This window comes from Ostrea edulis, chromosome 4 (genome assembly GCF_947568905.1).
Source record: "Ostrea edulis chromosome 4, xbOstEdul1.1, whole genome shotgun sequence".
In the NCBI taxonomy this organism is placed as follows: domain Eukaryota; kingdom Metazoa; phylum Mollusca; class Bivalvia; order Ostreida; family Ostreidae; genus Ostrea; species Ostrea edulis.
Window position 1 is genome coordinate 59,813,706 of NC_079167.1, and position 18,908 is coordinate 59,832,613.

Consider the following 18,908-nt stretch of genomic DNA (forward strand, 5'->3'; position numbering starts at 1 on the left):
AAAATAAATGTGCAATGTATGTTAAAGCACAAACTTAATGATAAGTACTATTTAATTGCTTTTCAAAATACGTAATTGAACAATTCATCAACCTAGTAAATATAAACTTTCTGGGGGTTTTTAAGCCATTAATCATGTTGATTCCAGAGATTGTCAAGATTGGTGAGCAATGGACTCCAGTGAAGTTAATGTACACAAGTCTATTTTCATTTAATAACTTAAGTTTAAGAAGCAAAAATACAAGACAAATTAAATTGTCTAACGAAAAATATGGTGTTTAAACCCTCGCATGTTCTTGTCCGACACATTTGCAATCATCAGCCGAAAGTACCATTCAAGGAGAACAATTTTTTCATTTATGGTGGTGTTTTCTCAGTTTGAATTGTTTTGTATTTTTCTTTTAAGTTGAAAGCCCCACATTTTGACTTCCTGACAACAAATATCTGTACTATTGCAAGGTTTGACACTTGTCAACATTCAGACAATTTAGGTAATGATCTTGGGTTGCCCAAACATAACAAAATATGAAGTTTATTACTTCAGGGTTTTCCCATGTCTTATTTTTCAGTCTGGCTACTGGACCCGTTCCTTATCCAAAGATCACCAATATTTTTTCATTCAGTTTTTCCGAATCAAGTGTCCTTAAATTTCATGCTTATAGGGTATGGGGGGAAAATGATGATTTTGTTTTCCTGTTTACAATATGTATTTCGAATCAATGCTGGAATTGCAGAATCTGGGCCTCGATTGTGAAAGGCGATCCACCATCGGCATTTTTCCGAAAACTACACTACAATAAATGCTTTGCTATATGTAGAGCCCCAATGGTGCTAATGAACTGCCCCAGAAAATTGTTTGATCAGTGAAAGCATTTATGAAGACTTACTTGCGATAGAAATATTTATATTTATGGTTAACTTTATCAGTCAGCAGTGTTCCTATAAAACAAGTGTCCACAGTCTATATCTATTTTTTGTGTGTACTGTGTACAGCATCCTGTTGATTACCGGTAGATGATTCACCAAGTAGTTCATAACATGTTTGTGGATAATAAGTTTAATTATACTTATGTCACATAATTCTAAATATATTCAAGAAATTGTTGAAAAGGGATCATTCAAAACAACACAAAGTTGAGGAATTGGTTTTAAGAAGTTCCTGTGTAAGGATAACACCATTTGAATTTCCTCAACGAGCAGTAAAAACAGATTGTATGGATCAAGAAAATTTATCCCCAGAAATTTCATTCTCTAAACAGTCTTAGTAATTATGTAAGCAAATACACCGGACTTGTTATAACTAATAATAAATCAACCGTACTTGTTATAACTAATAATATATTAACTGTCTAAATAAAAAAAATCAACTCTGATAAAAGTAATCTAACAAGACAGTAACTGTGTTCAATATATGTGTCAATACATTTTTCTTCTTCACTTTTATTGATTACTGAGCTCAAAGCAACAATAACTACAAGTCAATTCTCCCAATTCTTCAGACCTGGACCCAATGTGAAAAAACTTAATTCACTGACCCACAGTGAAATTTACTGCCCCCCCCCCAATTTTCTAAGTACATGTTTATCACATGTACATATCTTGGGATGTATTGCATAATCATAATATTAATTTGCTGAGATTTAATTATATATCACTACTATGCACATATTCATATTCTAATATGATGATATCTTACAATATGTTGTTTTCTTTTTCTGTTAACTTCTTTTTAAAAATTACTTGGCATCACATCCTCTTTGTACGAAAGGTATCACAGACCTAATTATTTTCTCTATTACAAGGGATTTTAAACCAATTCGAAATCAGTTTGTTCAATTGATGCGGAACAACTCGCTCAGAAATGTTCTCTATTACCCATCTCTTAAGCAAACACCAAAAATAAACAAGTCAAGGTCATATACGACATTTTCTTGATCATATTTATAGCAGGTTTTTTTTTTTTTCACTGGTACTGGTACCTGTACCCATTCAATTGGGAAAAATAGCTTCAAAATTGAACAATTTGGGAATTTTCTTACAATGTATCGGCAAATGATTTCAACTTAAAGAAAAGAAAAAAGAGAACAAAACAAGAAGTCTTTACAAACTTTTTTACGGTAATATTTGCTGTTGTTAGACATAAGGAATCATCATAGCTCTACAAACACACTGCCATGATCTGTACTTTCGATTTAATACCGGAAGTGAACATTTTAGTTAACCCATACAACGTTTCAGACTAAGAAAATTACGATTTCAGCGGTCTATTTTTCGGAGAGTGAATTGGAAATTTTTAGTCTCAAAATTGGGAAAAATCAACGGTTTTTGGCATTGGGAATGGTACCGTTTATACAAGGGGGAAAAAAAACACCCTGAAACTGTTGCCGGAAAGTCACCAGACATTCGGACCATAAATATAATGAAGTTTAACGGACAGAGAGTCAAATTACCGGACATGTCCTGTCGGTCCGACAACATTTCGCTTTCCCCGTAAGCCCGTTTTGTGCCCAAACTCTATGATACTATAAGTATAGAAAATGATATAACTTTGACTCAGATAAACAAAAACTACCCATTCGCTTCAAATGCGTAAAAAATTAGAAACTAGATGCAGTATGTGTAATTTGCTGGTCTCCTTGCATAGATTAATGTTTTAACTACTTGCATGCCACATTTCAAGCCAAAGGTTCTTAAAATAAGATATATTCTGAATTTTGCTACTGTCTAGGCGAAAAACCACCCCATGAAATCGAGAGAACAATCTTGTATATCTTTGTATGATAAAAAGAAAACTGTGTAAATTTTAACCAATTTATTTGAAGGCATATAATAGAAAGTATCAACTATCATGAAGTAGACTATAAGAACTTTTCTGTGTTGAGAATTTATAAAATCAAATGGTGGCCATTTACGATAACTTGAAAAACAAGAGATACTGTGAGCAATGCTCACTAAGAATACCCCCTGCTAAGGCCACACCAATTTGTAAAATAGTTCTTCGGATTTTCAAACAAAAAAAGTGAGACGAGAGGGCGAAATTATTTTACAAATATTATTTTTAATTTTGGAGATAAAAATTATGAGGCGAGCGAATACAAAAAATATAAATATTTTTAATTGAATTAAGTGTGATTTTAAAAAGCGGGCGGCTGAAAAATAAAGATCTAAAATCATCAAATACCATTTGTTTACCACATAAACTTAATATTTTTCAACTTTGTTGATATAGTTTACAATAAATGAGAAGTATTTCAGGTTTCAAAGACTTATTTTCTTTATATCTAATACATGTACTTTGCAACATTAACTGATAAGGTCTTTTTGAAGCATTTTATTTAAGTTTCAGTTCTACAAACTTTCGATTCAGAGATATGCATATTGCTAGGGACACATCCAGTTTTGACATTCATTGCAAATGCAATATCCATTGCATCGCTTTGAGCATTTTCTTGAATTCTGATATGACATCACCAAACCTTTTGTGAATTTGTCGTTAACTGTCGGTCCGGTTTAAAATAGTCATCGATCAGTACCCCTTGCTTGTTGTAAGAGGCGAATAAATGGGGCGGTCCTTCAGATAGGACTGCAAAAAACTGAGATCCTTGTCACAGCAGGTTTGGCACGATAAAGATCCCTCAGTGCCATAAGCGCTGAGCATAGGCCTAAATTTTGCAGCCCTTCACCGGCAATGGTAACGTCTTCATGTGAGTGAAATATTCTCAAGAGAGACTTCAGTCAATATATAGGCTAATCAAATAATCATATGCTATCAATGTTCTTTAAATAGTGGCATCGAATAGCGCTTCAAAAGTTTCATCGCTTCCAGCATAAGGAACAACTTCCAATCCAGTGTTATGAAGTATCGTAGATATTTTAAAGATAAACATCATGAATAACCTGTTAGGAAATTTCTCGAGAGCATGCGCTTCTGTCATTTGTCAGCATATACATCAAGGTTATTTGTGCGCTTTTTGTAAAAACTAAAAAAAATATTTACGGATATTTTTGAACACGCGGGCGGATATTATTTTTTGATAATATTATAATTTGGATTTGTTACATATAGAAGCGGCGAATCCGACGAACTAGATTACAAATTAGCATGGCCTAATCCCAAAGGGTGTTGTTAATAGGTATAAATTACCTCTTTACCTATATGGAAGATATAGTCCGAACACAAATCCATGGCTTAAACCTATAATTTTGACCTTGAGATTAAAGGTCAAGGTCATGAAAGTACATGACATATTCTCATGGTGATACACCCATGTCTTATAGTATGACTAAGTCAAAACCCTATAATAAATTTTGACTTTGAGGTCAAGTTCAAGGTCATATAGAGGTCATGAAGGTACCCGACACATCGTCTCATGGTGATACACTCATGTGTCAAATATGGTATGCCTATGTCAAAGAACAAAGAAGTTAAGGCCCGGACATGAATCCATTGTAAAAAGCCTTTAATTTTGACATTGAGGTCAAGGTCATATAGAGGTCATGAAGGTACTCGACATATCATCTCATGGTGATCCAACTGTGTGCCAAATATGGTATGCCTAAGTCAAAGAACAAAGAAGTTATGGGCCGGACACGATCTGCACAGACAGACAGATTCCTATATACCTCCCTGAACTTCGTTTGGAGGGTATAATAACCAACTTGATTTACTGTGAGATTTACACATGTACACAAGAAATGCGAGTTTCATTGTGATAGGAAATGAATAGGTTATCCAAAACGAAAGGACTTCAGTTTAACCCATTTTAATCGCAACAAGCAGCTGAAGTTCAGCAAGATTACCCGATTCACTTTGTGTGACACTGGTCCTAGGTTTGGAAGAGACCAGTCTTCACGAAAACTCAGTGGTCCGAAGACCAAGGCCAAAGAATTTTACAGTCGGGTCAGTGAAAATTAAAATTCAGGAAGTCCGATGGGCTTGTAGACTTTTTGTAAGTCACATTAAATATAATGTTGGATTTAGATATTCTAAATGTCTTATTTGCTTAAAACCACCATCAAATAAAAAAAAACAGCACATAAAGTAAGTGTTTGGACATCGTGGTTTTTTTTTTTTATTTCGTAAAGAACGATAACTCTTCTTGTAATTGTCAAGATAACTTGTACATTGATCACGTGAATATTAAACGAACAACTTGTTGAAACAACAAAAATGGCCGCTTCAGTATCGCACCACACACACCGGTAATTGCTGCTTTATTGCATTGTCCAATTAAAATGAACTTCGTCAATTGCAGTTATCTCTGACTTTATGCAAATTCTATAGTTTTATATAGAATTAATCAATCGTTTTAGGGATGTGACTGAATTCCTCAGAAATCAGAGGAAACCTGGTCAAAAAGGGAGGAAAACACCTCACCCTGCCTGGAAAAATATAATTTTCTGCCACTTTAGATCAAATCCAGAGTGTTTCATTTCTTCAAAAATTGAGCAAATCAGAGGATTTCCTCTGAAAAGAGGAAAAATCACATCCCTGTCGTTTACATTTTACATTAGTAGAGCAGACTACTTTGAGGTTGGTAGAGAAGGCTACTTCCTAAGCCGCATTCAGGCTGTTTTCATGTTTGTGAAAAATACGTGATTTGTAGTCTTGTTGTTTGCAGGCGAAGAGAGAAAATACCGTGTACGGTGTTGTTTTTCTGGTATCGACAGAAAGGATGTCTTAGGGTGGATATGAATACGAGTAATAACCACAGTTTCAGTAAATTAATTGCACAATTTTACAATGCATTCCATACAGTATGTGATAAACATGAAAATTTAGGGGGCCAGTAAATTTCATTGTGGGCCAGTAAATTCAGACAGTTCACTGGTCCGACTGGCCAGCAAGTTTTAAACAGGTTGGGAACACTTCCCCTATAGCGAGATATTCTCGCTAAAATGCGATTATCCCTCTTTAGCGAGAAATAAACATTACCATAAATAGGTGTTTTGGAGTCTTTATTGAAAATAATGGTAAATCCCGTGCAATGCTGAATAAGTGTGACACACACTCAACATGAAGTGAATTGTTTCTATGAAATTGATAACATAGTCAAGAAATTTCATATCAAAGTTGCTGCGTAAGAGAGAAGCAGTACACATCGTGAGTGTTTTTGTTTTGATTAATATATTTGTAGAAGCATCACACATTTTAGCACTTTTTCATCTTTTCACGTGAGACACGAAGAGATGTATTGCACGGGTGTTTTTCTCGGTTGTACGGGATATATTCACTCTCGCTAGAGAGGTATAATCGCGTTTTAGCGAGAATATCTCGCTATAGGGGAAGTGTTCCCAACCTGTTAAATGTTTTCATGAAGACTGAGAGACTTCAGTCCAAATATCCAGCCTCGAAAAATCTTGCCAAGATTAACTAAGGACAGCATAACCATTGGCAATTGAATTCAACAAGATGTACAGTTATTAAAATTGAAAGATAATTGAGTAGATATTAAGTTCAACTATTTCTAGTGACCTTTTTCTATTCAAACTTACAAGTTTTTTATGTTTAGTATTATGAATTCATGTCCAATAAATTTCTCGTCTCGTCCGGTTAATTTTCAGTTTGTCCTATTTGATCTCGGCTGAGATTCGACTCCGCTGGATGTTTGGACTGACGCTTTCACCGGCTACGGATTTATTTATTTATTTTTTTTAAAGTTTTGTAAACTCTGAAAACATCCAATATGCACTTATTAGGCCAATAGGCCTAGATAGGGTATCTTGAAAATATCATTTTTAAAACAGTAACACTTTGTCATAAACTACATGACTCAATAGCGGAATTTTTGGTCAACCATGCCATCTGGCAAAAAAAAAAAAAGACTCTAAACTATTTCAAAGTAATTCTGTAAACCGAGAATTTCCCTAAATTCAAATTTGTATAATTCATATACATACCCAGACAATACTAAGTGTAGTAGCTTTCACATCTTCAAAAAACCCAAGAGGTGACCTTTCCCAACGCTAAAACGTTCCCTTCTTCCACAAAGAAAATTATTCAATATGGCCGTTACACACACCGGAAGTTAATTTATGCACGGCAGGTAGTCAGGATCATCCTGATGTTTGTATACACCCGCAAACACAAACGTTGGGATGATCCATACTAGCACGACAAGTTGAAGTTTACTAATAACAGTAAATTATGAAAATGTTCTTTACGTCTTCACATTGCCTTTGACATTGTCAGTATGAAAAATAATTGTGTATTAATGAAATCCTAACAATACTATTTAGACAACTAGGCGATATACATTTAATTCAATAACATGTGTCTAAGATTTTCTTTTGTTATCACAAAATTTGAGACATGCATGTATGGATGTCTCTGACAAAATTCAACATATCAAATTAAGACATAATTTTTCATACATTTTAAAAAGTTTAAAAATATGTGGAGTTTAAAAGTAAAGGGTATCAACAGATGGTTATGGGTAACAGGTCGTCCCAGCCCCCAAGAAATCCCGTCCGGTCTGAATTCGTTGGCTTCAATAGGACCATATTACATGCTGATTAATAGTAGCCGTCGCTTATCTCTTAATTGCGGTCACTGATTTATAATGGTTTATCTATACTGGAGATTTTGCTAGGAATTTCTTGGCATGTCCGGTCCCAGTAAATGCGGTCCCTAGGTTTAATAAAACTATACAAATATATGGTATGGTAATATATACTATTTACTACAATATAGTATAGGGAATAGTGAGTTTCTGTCTTCTTATTTACTATAATGATATACACGTAATTTTCGTGCCGGTTTTGATTGCATGTTTTCGAAAGCACAAAACTTTCGCGAAGAAACGCGTATTATTTGCGTTATATCGCGAAATATTCTATATAAATATGGTTATCAACCTATGTAAAACAGGGACCCATGATTGATACAATGAACGAAGACTGACGTTTATGGGGCGAGATCAAAAGTTCAATATCTGACAAAAAACTAAATTCACTTAGTTTTCACAAAATTTTAAGACACCCCCCCCCCCCCCCCCCGCACGTATGGAGCGCCAAATTAACATAAACTCAAATAATTGAAGATATCTTCAATTATTTGAAGATATCATCAATTCATTTGATGCGCGCAACAATTGAATTAAAGATCTCTTCAAATAATTAATGATATCTTCAATTCTGAATTATTGCGCGCATTAATTGAATTGATGATAGCATTAATTCTTCAAGTGAATTGATGCCCGTTTCAATTGAATTAATGATCTCTTCAAATGAATTAATGATATCAACAATTGAATTGATGCGCGCTACAATTCAATTGAAGAGAGCAATAATTGATATAATGCGCGCATTAAATCAATGATGAAAGCAATAATTGATTTGATGCGCGCATTAATTCAATTATTGCTCTCTTCCATTGAATTAATGATATCTTTAATTCATTTGAAGAGAGCAATAATTCTTTTAGAGAGAGCAACTATATAATTAAAGATATCTTCAATTCAACATATCCACAATTGAATTAATGATATTTTTAATTGAATTGTTGCTCTCTTTAAAAGAATTGATGCGCGCATTAATTCCTTATACAAAAGCATTGTAAATGATTTAAAGATATCTTCAATTGAATTAAAGAGATCATCAAATTATTTAAACCGAGCTCTAAATTAATTATTGCGAGCAATATTTCTACTAAATTGATGTTCTCATCAAATGAATTGAAGAGAGCAATAATTGAATTAATGCGCGCATCAAATCTATTATTGCTCTCATTAATTGAATTAATGCGCGCATCAATTGAATTGAAGAGAGCAATAATTGAATTGATGCGCGCATTAAATCAATTATTGCTCTCGTTAATTCAATTGATGCGAGCATTAATTCAATTGATGAGAGCAATAATTGAGTTGAAGCGCGCATTAATTCGTTTGATGAGAGCAATAATTGATTTAATGCGCGCATTAATTCAATTAAAGAGAGCAACAATTGAATTGATGATATCTTCAAATAATTAAAGATATCTTTTAACAGTCTTTTTTCTTTTTCCACTAAAGTGTAATCGATGTCGGATGACAGAAACTTACAGGGTTTTTTACCCCCCACCCCCTCCCCCACACTATTTGAATTTAGATTTTTATCCTACATCGATCTAAATGCATTTACGAGTAACCTTAGAATAAAGAACTATTTACACAAGTTAACACTTCTACATTTTACACACGCATATTTCAGAATGTTGAACAAGTATGCTATTAAAGCAATCTTAAAATCAGACCTTCTCTAACCGTTACATTGGAGAAGATTGCTATTAACGTTTTATTGATTGCAAAGTAGAATTCAGGTTTGATTAATACCAGTGTCGCTTAGTTGTCAACAGCTTTCAATACGGGGGTATAAAATTTCGTCCAATGAAATAAAGCCTTAAAATGTCAAAGAATCTAAAGATTTATTGGATTATCAAGCACTAAATCTCTAAAATGCTATGTATACGATCCTTAATCTACATTTTCTTTTGAAAGGTGAAGATAAAGTCTATTAACAGTGATCAATCTCAAAACTCCTAGATAAGGAATACAAAATAGAGAGTTGGGCAAACATGGACCCCTGGATATACATGTACCAGAGGGGGGTGTCAGGTGCATAGAGGGAGTACACTTCCCCTGTCGACCGATCACATCCGCCATAAACCCTCTATCTTGATCAGGTGAACGGAGTAATCCGTAGTCAAAATCAATATGATTCATTTGATAACCTGAAAAAACCCTCAGAATACCTCTATAGAAAACGCTTACTTAGTAACCTAAGTCAATTTCTTCCGATAATAGATGAATCCACATTTATCATAGTTTCATAGTTTATGTCTCATGGCTATCATTCGTTTGGAAAACCCCGAAATTAAATTCTTACAGCAACCTTTGCAACTTACTGTTTTATAACTTTGTCATTTGATATCCATTTGGTTTGATATGAACATAGTTTTATTGTCTAGAAAGACCTCTCCATGCTCCAAATTTTAAGTACAACAGAATCAGGGGTCAATAAGATGTTCTTCTTTTAAAAAGCAATCAAATCATATCAAGAGATCTGCATAGGCCTAGATACAAAATTACAAAGTACAGCTGGACAAGTCTGTCGTTATTTTTCTTCATTATACTGAATAAATCATTTCATGCTACTCGTTTTAGTATTGAGCGCATTTAATCGATAGGATGGAATTTATGCCAACGTTTCGTGTTTATTAGCAAAATCTACGCTTTATAACGTAAAAGTTTCGCGTTATATAACGCGAAAGTTACATGTTATAACGCGAAAGTTACGCGTTTATTCGCGAAAGTTTCGCGCTATATAACGTGATTTTTTTTCCAGCTACGAATATGAGCTCATTGGGCTTTAGTATCTTATTTCTCAAAAAGTTGGGCCAATGGGGAAAAAACCGTCTCAAAAAGTTGGGCTGAAGTGTCTCAAAAGTTCAACTTTAGGGCCGAAACGTCTAGGCCGAAGTGTCTCGATCTGGGTCGAAACGTCGTTGGATATTTGGGATGAAAATCAGGCATGTTCAATCAGTTACATGATTCATTATCCAAACATTACCTTTATCGGGCATTTAAAAAAAATCAAAATATACTATATATATATATATATATATATATATATAACACAAAATAACACGAAGAATGTTCTGAAGTGATACTTTACTTTTTGGTCTTTAGTACAAGCCTACAAACATTTCTGAAACGTTGAAGTGCTACCGACCAGGAAGTCTTATGAATGTTTGACAAGATGTTTATTTTGAAATTTTCTGAAAACTACCAATGATTGATAGAGAGATTTAGTTATCGACAAGGCGATCAAAATGTTTGGGCGAAAGAAAGAAAATGTCCCACCTAAGAGGAAAGGAGCTGACCTCATGAACCAGGTAATTTTTCAGCGACATTCCAGATTTCCTCGAAAGAAAATTGGCACGCCTACACTACAGTCAACAGACTCCAGTCCAGGATTTGCGTGTGTGAAAAACTATAAATTTCATAATACGTGGACGGTGCTACCGTTAGAGCAAATGTAGCTAGGAACATACACTCGCTTACGGCTAACATTGTTATTGCATTCCTGTTTTGAAAGAGAAAATAGACTACTTCTGAAAGGTGACAGCAAATTTTCTGGTCACGCAATATTAAACATTTTGGAACTTTTCCCCTATAGCGAGATATTCTCGCTAAAACGCGATTATCCCTCTTTAGCGAGAGTGTAAACAGGTGTTTTTGGCGTCTTTATTGAAAATAATGGCAAATCCCGTGCAACGTTAAATAGGTGCGACACATACTCAACATGACGCGAATTCAACTGTGTTAGAAATTGGTTCAAAACTTGTTATAGACCATGGGTCTTTGCCAAAAGAAGATGACATAGACCTCGTCGAATTGGCATAGACCGCAAAATTAAAAAAAATAAAAATAATGCCAATTTAAAACATTTTCATTTACTTTTATGTACTTAGAAAGCATATTTTCTTTCCATTTCCATAACATATCCTCCTTTCCTCATGATGTTTATCAGACGCCGACTGACCATGCAGGGTCCTTTCCTTTGGGATAATTTTATTGCTTTCAATCCAGAAAATCGGCATAGACAATTTGGTCTATCACAATCACAAATGGCATAGACCAGTCTAATTTGACATAGACTTAATTGGACTATGGTTAATTTCGAACACTGGAATTGTTTCTACGAAATTGACCACATAGCCAAGAAATTGCATATCAAAGTTGCTGCGTAAGAGAGAAGCAGTCTGAAATCCAATACACATCGTGAGTGTTTTTGTTTTGATTAATATATTTGCAGAAGTATTAGACATTTTAGCACTTCTTCTTTTCATGTGAAACACAAAGAGATGTACTCCACTGGTGTTTTTCTCGGTTGTACGGGATATATTTACTCTTGCTAGAGAGGGATGCTCGTGGTTTACCGAGAATATCTCGCCATTGGGGAAGTGTTCCCAACCTGTTAAAGATGGATTCTTCTGAACATATTGCAGTTTATTAAATTTAGAAATAAATCAAAATCTAGAGACATTTTGAACGGACCTTCTTCAGTGTAATATACATGGTTTCACTGCAGTATTAAAGGTGCATTTTCAAATTTTCATGTGGGAGTGGGATGCCCTTTGTGGGTGATACTTTTTTTTATGAGCTTGCATATATGCAGTCCTCCTCCCCCATGGGACAATGTCACCTTTAGCTTTGGTCTAATTGATTATGTACGAAATAAAGGAAACACAAGCTTGCCTGTAATGTCCACTACAAGTACTGTCTAAGTGGTTGACGTGTAGAATTTCGTTTAGAAACACATCTTTGATCACCAATTTTGCCAGGTTCATGGAATTCTTATGTGTTTACATCTATTGATAATTCAAAGTTAAAAAACAGACTTGATTTCCTCTTCACTGAGAAGTTGTTTGGCCCAAGGAGGCAAGCCAAAAATAACACTAGAATTGTTTTATCATATCTTGTTTGATACTTTTGTGTGGTGATGAAAAGCAAAACTCAGGACCTGGAGGATAGATTGATCATTCAAACAACTACAGAACAACAAAGCAATCTTTACAGTGTAAGCTTTCATTTGAAATAATGCAATCTAAAAAGTGGTCAAAAATATGTATTAATTATGTTGAAGAGTGATACAGAAAGTGTAAATATATATATAAAAAAAAATGATAACAAAAAAATTGTATATTGGTAAATTAGTTACACTTGAAGAGTTAAAAAAAAAATATTACCCAAAGGAAAAGGTTAGACAAATAGAGAATCTGAATAGAGGATCTGAATGTGATGAACTGAGGGAGTGGAGTAGGAGGTTGAATATAATGGGACATTTGTGATTTATAGATTTACTTCAAATTGAAATAAAAGTTGGAGGAACAGTTTGATTCTATTATTGCAATTCAAGAGCATATAGTCTTGGTTAAAAACAGAGGGAAGAAACCTAGAGGCCATTTTGTGAAGTTTGGGCAGTAGCAACTCAAGCAGAAAATTCTTTCAGTAGGAACAAAGAATCTAACTAAAAATAGCACAATTAGTGTTTTATTGACATCACCATGTTAGTACATGTTTCACACCTCAAACAAAAGATTTTTGTGTGTACCAAATAACTTGGTACACCCCAAGTCCAAGCTTCATGGTTAGGTAACTGTGCCATTGCATTTCTAATCATTAGACCAGTAATTATCAATGATTGGTAACAATCACAGAAGGGTGTCGCCATTTCTGAATGCGGTGTGTCAGTTACCAGACTTGGTATGGAGCATTGAATATTAAAACAAAAACACAAAAATTTGGCTTGGGCGACCAACAGGAACAAGAGAACAGACATGCTCTATTTAAGATATATTTACTCTCTCTCTGTCTCTCTTTCTCTCTGGTATCTGTTATGCCCCATCACTAACACTTCATGAAAATAGTATATGATGTGTACTCACCATCTTGTGTTCGGGCTTCGGTCACAAAGTGATACATCCAGCAATCTATCATTTGAAACAATTTTAAAAGACACAGAGACAGTTTTATATCACTAAAGATCATTTTCAGTAATGATACCTAGGAAACGCATGGAAGTATTTTTTATCATGCCCGAAAATGTCCAAAACAATAGTTTTAGTAAGTTCTTAGCTTAAATCCATCTGAGAAGACATGGCAGATACTCTTGAAAATACACGAGGGTATGAACTGATACACTTTATGCCAACATACTTCATGACCTGCGTAGCAGCGTTTTATATTTACATTTTCTTTTCTGTCAGAATTCCCAGTCGTTAAAATTTTATCTTTATCTATATGCACATTGTTTACAACTGCAACATGTTCATAAGAAAATAGCTATCCTTATAACTTGTGGAGATATCAAAGGCAAAAACATTCGAAACGTAAATATTACTGCATGTTGTCTGTCACTTATAATTTTCATAGGGGTGTAGCCATGGTTTTCTTGTTATATTCCAATCCCGATAACTAATTTTCATCAAGATGGAGGTATTTCAAATGGCGTAGAGATGTTAGTGAAATAGTGGAGTGTTTGACAAAGACTAAGGATGAATTATATATCGTGTGTGCTGCCCCCAGGTGACTTTAATGCACATATAGGAAATCTTCATGAGTACCTGTCAATGATGGTGAAATAGAGAAGTATAGTGTTGATGGATATATACCTAGAAAATCACAAGTTAAGAATGTAAAGTTAAGAACATTGGGAATAGAACTTTGTCAAATGTTGCGAATTCCAATATACATGTTCATTCTGATGGTAAAAGTGTGATTGATCACTTTTTAATATCTCCTTCACTTCTTTGACAGTATAGATGAGTTTAGCGTCCTTGATAATGATATATGTGAACTTTTTTCATATAAAGTCTAAATTTAATCTTTGGACAGGACTGTAATTAACGATGATACTGTTAATGCAGAGATTGTAAAGTTCAGATAGAAGGAAAAGGCAGGGTTCCTTGATAAATTTGAAAGTGATTACACAGTCACCTCTTTTTAACCATTATGTATCTGACAAAAAATATTCAAGATGCAGTAAATTCAAAAAAATTGTATGAGGGATAAAAGTGACCTTGTTCTGTTGTGTTTTACAGATGGGCTACTCAGATATGGGTGAGATAGAGCAGCAGTTGTATGGAGACCTGGATGATGATGCTGAGTTGGAGGCTGAATTACTGGCCCTGCAGGGAGAGCCTGGTGGGGGGAGGAGAGCCTCCCCCAGAGGAAGACCTGGTGAGTTCAATGCTTGATGCAAACAGCTACAGGTGACTCTCAATGGCTCAAATTCCAATCTCTTGAAGTTCTTAAAATCTCTCAAAGTAAAATCAAGATCCCATTTTTTTATACGCCTGTCAAAGATGGGATGTATTATGGTATGGCTCTGTCCATATGTCTGTCCGGACCGTGTGGGCAGAATACAGACCGAACTGTAAGCTCCAGGATTTTACAACTTTGTACATTTGATCACCATGATGAGAGGAAGATGCCTATTGTTTTTCAAGGTCAGAAGTCAAAGGTCAAGGTCTTAGTATTACTTAGTAGGAAAACCTTGTGAGCAGGATACAAACCGAACCTTAAGCTCCAGGATATTGCAACTTGGTACATTTGATCACCATGAGGAGAGGAAGATGCCTATTGTTTTTCAAGGTTAGAAGTAAAAGGTCAAGGTTGCAGTTTCACTTAGTAGGAAAGCCTTGTGGGCAGGATACAAACTGAACTGAAAGCTCCAGGATATTGCGACTTGGTACATTTGATCAACATGATGAGAGGAAGATGCCTATTGTTTTTCAAGGTTAGAGGTAAAAGGTCAAAGTCACAGTCTCACTTAGTAGGAAAGCCTTGTGGGCACAGGATACAAACCAAACCGTAAGCTCCAGGATATTGCGACTTGGTACATTTGATCACCATGATGAGATGAAGATGCCTATTATTTTTCAAGGTCAAAGTTGCAGTATCTCTTTGTAGGAAAACCTTGTAGGCATTATACAGATCAAACTGTTGGAGCTAGGACTGTCAAATTTGGTACACATACACTTTATGCCAAGTAGAGGATGCTATTGTTTCTCAAGGTCAAAGGTCAAGGTCGTAGTAGCAAAATACTGACTGAACCATTTGGGCTAGGACCATCGAACTTAGTACACATACATCTTATGCCAAGTGAAAATATTACATAGAGAGTACATGATATGTCTGTTTTTACGATGCAAAGAAAGTCACACCCGATGATTGCTGATACTACCCGAAGCATGGTGTAAGAAAAACACCCTATATTAGCTTTTCACTGGCGTATTATGTACCATTGGTGGTACTCGTGTTAGCACACTCAAGCTGAAAGCTCCAGTAAGCTGTTCTGATCACTTAAGTTTTGTCTGGCGTCTGTCTGTCCGTATGTTTGTTAACATTTAACATTTTTTACTTCTTTTCCAGAACCACAGGGCTAATTTCAGCCAAATTTTCCATGAAGCATGTTGGGTAATGAGAATACAAGTTTGTTCAAACAAAGTGTTATATATAGGAAAAAAATGTTTGAAAATCTTCTCAGTAACAGCAAGACCATGAATACTCCATGACATATTGATATGCAAGCATCCTCAGGTAGTGCAGATTCAAATATGTACAAATCATCACCTCTGGGGGTAAGATGGAGCTACAATAGGGAATCAAAGTTTTACATGACGATTACTTATATTAATATGCAAGCATCCCCAGGTAGTGCAGATTGAATTTTTTTCTAATTGTGGTATCCAGGGGTAGGGTGGGGCCACAATGTATAGGAAAAAATCTTTAATAATCCTTTCAATAACAACAGGGCTTTGAATACTTATATTAACATGCAAGCATTCCCAGGTAGTGCAAATTAAAATGTGTTCAAGTTATGACCTCTGGGGTTAGGGTGGGGGCAAAATAGGGATGAAGATCAAAGTTTTATATGTGAGTAAATAGTGAAACATCTTTAAAAATCTTCTTCTCAAGAACAGCAGTTCCATGATTAGTCGCATTGATATGGAAGCATTTTCAAGTAGTGCAAATTCAAATTTGTTCAATTCAGAAGCCCCAAGGGTAGGAGTTCAAACATTTATATGGGAATATAAGGGAAATTAATTAAAACAAATTCTTTTCAACACACTAAATTATATCATAATGCAAACATTCATAATTTGTGTGGATTCAAGTTTTTTTTATGCCCCCATGACTAAAGTTGAGGTGGGGGGGGGTATTGTATTGTCAGATCTGTTGTTCCGAAATTTGGAACGTTGCTCATAACTTCTGAATGGTGAGGCTGGTGGTCTCATATTTTATATGTGTATTTCCTTGGGACAAGACCTTTCTTTTGGTTTCAAAGATTTTGACCTTTGAGTTTGACTTACTTTAAAGAAAATCTACATAGGCAATAATTTCTAAATTATTTAAGTAGGGCTTTCATATTTTGTATATAGTTTCCATATGAAAAGAAATTTCATTTGATGCCCTGTGTGACCTTGTAGTTTGACCCAAATTTCAAAATATTAACTGAAACTTTTACTTTGCTCATAACTTTTGAATGTTGAGTGATTCATCTTTCGTATTTTATGCATGTATTCCTTTTCTTTTGGTACCATGTTTTTGACCTTGGATTTTGACCCACTCTTAAGAAGAGTTAACCCAGGCAGTATGTTCTGAACTGTTTAATGAAGAACTTTCATATTTTGTGCATAGATTCCTTATTGCAAGGTCTTAAAGGAACTGATTCACGATTTTCCCCCAAATTTTCTTTTTCACTTTTAATGATCAAAATCTACTGTCTAATATGTTTAAAAGAGTTCACATAAAAATTAAGGTTCTACATTATCACAGAAGCTCATTTTAGAGAGTTTTATTACATGTATATGTTTTGTAAAGAAGGATTGCGGTATGCTATTGTTTATGAAATTTTCAAAAGAAATGGATATCGATCTAGGTTTATTATATCTTTCACATTTCAAGCATTTTTGGGGTAAATGTGTCATCTAAAAGTTAAAGTTTGTGACTATGCATAATTAAGATGCTTTATATTACAAAATCAATATTTCACTTGTTTGTTTGTATACATAATTAGACTCGAGTCTTTGTTTACATAACACAGATTTAGTCTAAAATATTGCTTTTATTCTTGCATTCAGAAGGTCAAAATTTTGGCTGTCAATATTAAATGAGTTATACTTTTAATGTTTACCACCAAAAATGAAAAATATTTTTATCAAAAATCGTGAACCAGTCCCTTTAAACTTCATATCAGGATTTCTTACCTTGTACCATGGTTATGTTGTGATTCTTTGGAGCTAGGTTGATGCCACAATATGGGGTCAAAATTTGCATGGGAGTAATCTTTTTAAAAATCACATTTATGGAACAACAGCATGGCCAAGGTGACTCAAGTGAGCAGTGCCACCCATGGGCCTATTGTTTCTCTAAATAACTATAAAGCAAATATACTCTTGATCTCTCAAAGTTCTCAATGTTTTAAAGTGAAATTTTGATTCTGTAAAACATATCTCATTGTTTTGCATTCTTGATATCTCGAAGTGGTGTAGGGTATGGATGCAATCAATGAAGCATATAATTGTTTCGGTTTGGACCTTACCTGCATAACAGTGACTGCCCATGGTTAGTGTGGCCATGTTAATTAAGATATTCACATAGATGACCACACCTGTACAGACAACACCTGTACATCTTAATGGGGTAGATAAGATGATTAATTTTCAGTTTTAACCTTACACTTTTGCTTCATTTTGGAGGTAGATAATTAATTGTTTAATTATGTTCCCCAAACGAAGTTTGGGAACATATTGGTTTTACTCTGTTTCTTATTATTAAGGTCTTCCGTCTCCTGCGGAAGACCTCACTATTATTGTTCGCGTTCTTCTTCTTCATTATTATTATTAAGGTCTTCCGTCTCCTGCGGAAGACCTTACTATTATTGTTCGCGTTCTTCTTCTTCATTATTATTATTATTATTTTCCTTGGTAGTACACGCGTTTTTCTCAGCCATTTCTCGATCGATTTTCACGAAATTTTCAGGAAAGATGTCTTTTGGTGACGAGACTTTGCTTGCAAAATTTCGTGCTTGACGTCACTTCCGGTCAGGAGTTATCTCTCTTTTAGTGACTTTTTGAAGGGCCTTGTTGTCCACACATCTCCTCCGTTAGTTTTGAAGCTAGAGTCTTGAAATTTCTACACAAGATAGAGTAAACATTTTAGAAGATTTGTGGGGGATTCGATTTTACCGGAGGCGATTTGCCTAAACGCTCGCCTGGACCTGAAAAAATGGATGCCAAAAATTTTCGCCGATTTCGGCCATTTTTGACCTTTGATCTCCAATATCTTTTTTCTTGCAAATATTTTGTTAAGACATGTAGAACAAAAGTTGTGCACATTTACGAGATCTTTTCGAAAATAT

The 18,908-nt window shown here is 34.7% G+C and overlaps 2 protein-coding genes across 4 annotated transcripts in view; one reads left to right on the forward strand and one right to left on the reverse strand.

Annotated features, from left to right (window-relative positions):
* The window catches only part of LOC125668466 (E3 ubiquitin-protein ligase RBBP6-like), a 34,443-nt gene extending 27,405 nt beyond the window's left edge, over positions 1-7,038 (reverse strand). Inside the window, exon 1 of the mRNA XM_048902673.2 lies at positions 6,900-7,038. The gene's annotated coding sequence lies outside the window, so the exon portion shown is untranslated. The remainder of the gene's footprint in view (positions 1-6,899) is intronic.
* A 3,649-nt stretch (positions 7,039-10,687) lies between these two features.
* The window catches only part of LOC125670282 (coiled-coil and C2 domain-containing protein 1-like), a 32,438-nt gene continuing 24,217 nt past the window's right edge, over positions 10,688-18,908 (forward strand). For 2 of the 3 annotated variants that reach the window (XM_048905370.2, XM_048905372.2), the window contains exons 1-2: positions 10,695-12,560; positions 14,584-14,722. In XM_048905370.2, the coding sequence (XP_048761327.1) occupies positions 12,483-12,560; positions 14,584-14,722 (217 nt within the window). In that variant the 5' untranslated portion in view covers positions 10,695-12,482. Of the gene's footprint in view, positions 12,561-14,583; positions 14,723-18,908 lie in introns of all 3 variants that reach the window. The other variant, XM_048905371.2, reaches the window with a different exon arrangement.